At 41.8% G+C, this 5497-nt stretch overlaps 1 protein-coding gene across 1 annotated transcript; it reads left to right on the top strand.

Moving 5' to 3' along the window:
* Positions 1-592: 592 nt before the first annotated feature.
* On the top strand, positions 593-3593 carry NQO2 (N-ribosyldihydronicotinamide:quinone reductase 2). Its single transcript, XM_030549433.1, is given in 5 exon segments — positions 593-611; positions 614-736; positions 2190-2320; positions 2880-2993; positions 3489-3593. Coding segments are annotated over 5 exon segments (492 nt in total).
* Positions 3594-5497: the final 1904 nt, after the last annotated feature.

Raw genomic sequence — 5497 nt, forward strand, 5'->3', positions numbered from 1 at the left:
TTTAAGCCATGTTTGAAAGTTTCCTTTCACTGCAGTTTTTATAAATAAACCACTGTCTTCATGTATGTAGGAACATCACCTCCCACCCACTTTTGTCCTCAGTGAATCAAAAATACTGCTATGATTCTATTCAAACCTGTATTGTATTATGAATGTTAACTATTTCTTTAGTTCCTTGAGTATACTGCCAGGAGAAAATAGGGCCATGTATAAAATAAGCAGAAGATTTTAACTTGTAACTCCAGGCACTGATGTTATAAACACAGAACATAGCTTTTGGTTTTTTCTTTCCCCTCAGTCCACTGAGTTCCAGTTAGGGAAGCCCACTTCAGCACAGATTAAATCAATGGGCCGGATTCACCATTGCCCAGCACTTCACATAGTCACTTACCAATGGTAAGTGGATATAAAATGCTACCATTATGACTCAATAGTGTTTTCCTCACTTTACACTGGTCTGAGAGTACACAAGGTGCTGAACAATGGAGAACGAGGCCCTGTCTCTGAATACTATTTCAGATGTATCCATCATCATGGTATCTGGGGGATTCTCTTTTCTTTTTAACTCCAGGGAAAAAAGTACTAGTATTTTATGCACATCAAGAGCCCAAATCTCTGAATGGATCCTTAAAGAATTGTGCAGTAGAAGAACTGAGCAAACAGGGCTGCAACATCATCATGTCTGATCTCTACGCAATGCGATTTGAGCCAAGAGCAACAAGAAATGACATCATTGGTGAGACTAGTTGAGGTGTTATTTTCAAAATGTCTCTCTCTTTGGGATTGTAAATACAGTCAATTTGACACACCAGAGCTGCATTGTTTGATATAAGGATCAGGTGCTCTATGTATTAAAAACAGAGAGACTTGGTGTAAATCAATAGCTAATTAGTAAGACTTCTTTTTCTTTCTGTGAGCATTTACTAGAGCAGTGGTTTTCAATCTTTTTTTCATTTGCAGACCCTTAAAAAAATTTCAAATAGAAATGCAGACCCCTTTGAAAATTCATCTCATACTCCGTGGACCCCTGCCATAGAAGTTTTAGGCTGAAAACTGACTGAATAGCATTCAACTATAAATGTTGCACATGCTCGGCCTGACATATGATGCAGCGGGAGAAAGGGTGCTAAAGTGGGCTTCTATGACAACACCACCGCTTCCAGGTTTTGACCTGTAGATGGGGGTATTCACATGCTTTTGATTGATCAGAAAAACAGACTGCCTTGTCTCAGCACTGAAACTTTATTTTACCTTTTGCGGACCCCTTGGACATAGGGCAAGTTTATACTACAGCGCTACATCAGAGCAGATGCACTGATGCAGCTATGCTGCTGGAGCGTATTTGGTGGAAACGCGCTATGCCAATTGCCAGTGGGAGATGGCTCTCCTGTCAGCATAATTACTCCACCTTGACAAGAAGCAGAAACTATGTTGGCGAGAGAGTGTCTCCCGCTGACATAGCGCTGGTGTGGACCACGTGATACTTGCATCGCTTGCGAGGAGTAGGGTTTTTTCACACCCCTGAGCAAGATAAGTTAGATCAACTTAATCCGTATTGTAGACCTGCCCATAGTCTGCAGACCCTCCAGTGAAAACCATGGTACTAGAGGATATCACTTTAGGAATCCATCCTACACCCTTTAGTTTGACAGTTTTGCCACGGACTACAACAGTAGCAGGATTGGGCCCTTATGAATAAGACTGTAGGTTTTTTAATAGCCCTATGCCTTTGGGCCCAAATATTTGTGTATTATAACTTACAAATGTTTGTGTGTCTTCTTAAAGAGGCATCATTACAAAACACCTCCTCTCAAGGAACAGTCTGGTTACAGATGTTTTCTGCAAATAATTCCCAAGTGTTCATTCATGCATGTTTGGGGTTTGTCTCATCTATTAAGTATGATTTACATTGATGGAATATAGTAATGCTGTTGTCCATTTATTAGTTTAGTAAAAACTTGAGAGAAACCCAGTGGAAATCATATTAAATTTAAAACTGGTTTCCAAGGGTTTATCATAATTAAGAAAGCAGTTCATTTATCACTCCTTACAATATGGTGTGGCTCATGATAAATCAATGAGATGAAATATTCCAATCTAGGACAGTAGATTGTGACTTGTATTTAATTATCTTATGTGGATTTAGTGCTAGAAGTGGGATAAACAATGTTTATATGTTTCTTCCACAGGTTGCCTGCACAACTCAGAACACGTTGATTATGGAGTGGAATCACGGGAAGCTTACAAAAGAAGATGTTTGGCCAGTGATTTGATTGAGGAACAGAGGAAGGTTCAAGAAGCTAAGTTAGTGATTTTTCAGGTCATGATTTTTCTTATTAATAATCTTATAGTCTTAATATGGTGTTAAAACAAATACAGTAATAAGGAGATTATAAAAAGACAAAGTTTAGACACTTAACTCCCATTGTCATTTACTTTCAATGCACTGCCCATTCTGATAATGCAGATCAGGCTTGGACTGTGATCTTACAGGGTAAGTGAGAAGGTCTAGTCAATAGCAGAAATGAAAAAAACCCCAGGTGCTACAGAAAATTGACCACTTCTCTTCCCCATGAATCAGGAAACCAGTATGTGTCAGAAGGCTCATCTTTTGGTTGAGGTGTAAGAGATTCTGAAAAGTCGCCATCTTTTGGAGATCTCATGGCATTTTTCAAAAGAATATTACAAAAAAACCCACAACTTTGAGCAAATATACTTCCTGCATCCTCTGCATGATAGGCTTTATTTACTGTGCTTGATCTGTGAGTGGCTTGACTGATTAAGGTGATAAGATGTTCTTAGCACAGAAACAAGGCCAAAGGAAATGGTGTACCTCTGCCAATTACATCTCACTATTAACAGGATCCTTTGCTGTTCAGTTTCCCTTGTACTGGTTTAGCATGCCTGCCATCATGAAGGACTGGATGGACACAGTCTTGGTCCAAGGATTTGCTCACAATTTCCCACAGTGTTATGATGATGGCTTGCTCAAGGTACGTTCCTTGGACTGTTACATTAGGCCAGGGATCGGCAACCTTTGGCCCGCAGCTCACCAGGGTAAGCAGATCATGGCTCTCGCTGGCCACGGTTCACTGTCCCAGGCCAATGGGGGCAGTGGGAAGCAGCGTGGGCCGAGGGATGTGCTGGCCGCCGCTCCCCACTGCCCCCATTGGCCTGGAGCGGTGAACTGTGGCCAGTGGGAGCCATGATCAGCTGAACCTGTGCACGCGGCAGGTAAACAAACTGGTCCAGCCCTTCAGTGTGCTTACCCTAGTGGGCCGCGAGCCAAAGGTTGCCGATCCCTGCATTAGGCTAAACAATTTTTTTTTAAATTCTTATCTGTTCCTATGCTGTAATTTTATTTTTAATCTAAATGGATAAATGAGATTTAACAAATTTAGGCTTTTTAGTGGCACTCAGTGATCATTCAAATCCCTCCTAAAAACTTATTTCTTCTCTGTACCTTACAGTTTTATACTGTCCTATAGTATCCGAGTGCCTTCCATGTTAAAGCCAACAGCAATGTCCCTAGAGGACATCATGGAGTCTCGGGCACTTCTGCCTTTTCAGAATCAAAACTCTGCATAGGGTAAGGGTGGTTGTTTAATTTTGGGTAGGGATGGGGGGCTGGTAGTGGTCTGGGAATAGAAAGGTGTGTCTGTATAGTGAAAGGCTTTGTCAAAGAAGAAGGTTTTGCACCATTTCATATAGATGGTCAGACTCTCTACTCATCGAATATCCTCTGGCAGATCCTTCCATCTTGCCTAGGAGAACTCTGCAAGGGGGAAAGATAATACAAATAGGACTATTAAGATGTGTGCAAGCCTCAACCATATGCTATCATCACCCTTGTCGTCCTCCTGCCTTTGTTGGGACCCTCACGTTAGGTTTTTCTAAAAGTGGTTTGCAGAATCTGCAGGGGAGGGATGATGTATTTGTTTTCTGGGGTGTGTAGTACATTCTTGGATATTTGATTTATTTAAAATAACTAAAAATCCTCCTGTACTAGGTTTTAGGTGCCCTAACACACATTAAGAAGCAATTCAAAATTTCAGCAGCATTACATAATCACTCCAGCAAGAGCTTAGCCAGCCTGCCACCCACAAAAACTCTTTTCCACCGAAGCACACCCTTGCCTTCTCCAAAAACACACAAACATGTCTTTTGCAGCATGCTTGAATGATCATCAAATGCTGCCAATATCAGAGCAAGTAGGATGAGGGAAGCAAGTTCGAGACTTGAAGATCTCATGGAGAAAGCCTTGTGAGCTGTCCCTCTCTTTTACAACGATAGGATCCAACTTGAGCCCTCCTGCTAAACACAGTTGTGGCAGTATGGCATAGAGAGAGAGGCAGTGCCTTAGGTAGGCTGCCCCAACCCATTCTATAAAGCTCTGGTGCTTTATAAGTTGTAACTAACATCTTAATCTCCTCCTAGAAACCAATAGGCAGCCAGCACAGATCCCGCAGGAGCCCTTAATGCTTTATAAGCTATTTGGAAGATACAATGAGCAGCTATAGCAGTTTCTGCCTTTTAAAATAGATGTATTTTAGAGCATTAGAAAGTTCTGGTGCAACCAGAAGAAATGTTTGACATAGTTACTGGTGACAGACTATTCATTTTAATGAGCTCTTGCATATTAAGCACAGAGGTGAATCACTAACACTTGTGTCAGCCCTAATGCATATGTTTTTTCATTTACCTTTCCCTGCTATTCTATGAAAATAAATTGTTTAATGGGCAAGAGAGTCAGAAATACAAAAGAATGAAGAGTACCATAATTAGTTACAAGAAAGAAAAAAACTGGTACCCATTGCAAACCTAGAATAAACAGTGTTTCATAGTAGAAAATACTATTTAGGGTGTTTTTTTAAATCCAGTAATGCACACACATAGCTGAAGGAAGGTGGGATGAGGAAATGATCAAGGATCTAGCATTTCAAGAAGATTAGTGCAGTGGGGTATGGGGCCAGATTTTATGGTCAGTTCTGTTGTAAGTGGATCATTTCTGGGTCCCATCTGGTCCAAGCCAGCTGGGTCTGGGTCATGATTAGTCACTGTTTCTAGCTCTGGATCCCTAGTACACACTCCCAGGCTCAGACTTCTTGTCTGAGGCCCTTCCTTGGAATATGGGATGCTTTTATCCAGCTGCCCTAGATCCCAAAACCTGTGTCAGGAACCTCCCAAGCCCTCCAGTCAGTTTACAAATGCTTCCCCAGAGCCTCACCTGGCCAGTGGGCAATCTGGGCTTCTAGTTTAACCCCTCGAGGAACCATGTGGGCAAGCAAGAGATACAGGCTGAGCAAAGGAATTTCTTAACCACCATCACTTTTCTCTTAAAACATTGGCAGAGGCCCTGGAGGTTTTTTGCCTTCCTCTGCAGCATGGGGCATGGGTCACTTGCTGGAGGATTCTCTGCACCTTGAGGTCTTTAAACCACAATTTGAGGACTTCAGTAACTCAGACATAGGTTAGGGGGTTGTTACAGGAGTGGGTG

This window comes from Gopherus evgoodei, chromosome 2 (assembly GCF_007399415.2).
Source record: "Gopherus evgoodei ecotype Sinaloan lineage chromosome 2, rGopEvg1_v1.p, whole genome shotgun sequence".
In the NCBI taxonomy this organism is placed as follows: Eukaryota; Metazoa; Chordata; order Testudines; family Testudinidae; genus Gopherus; species Gopherus evgoodei.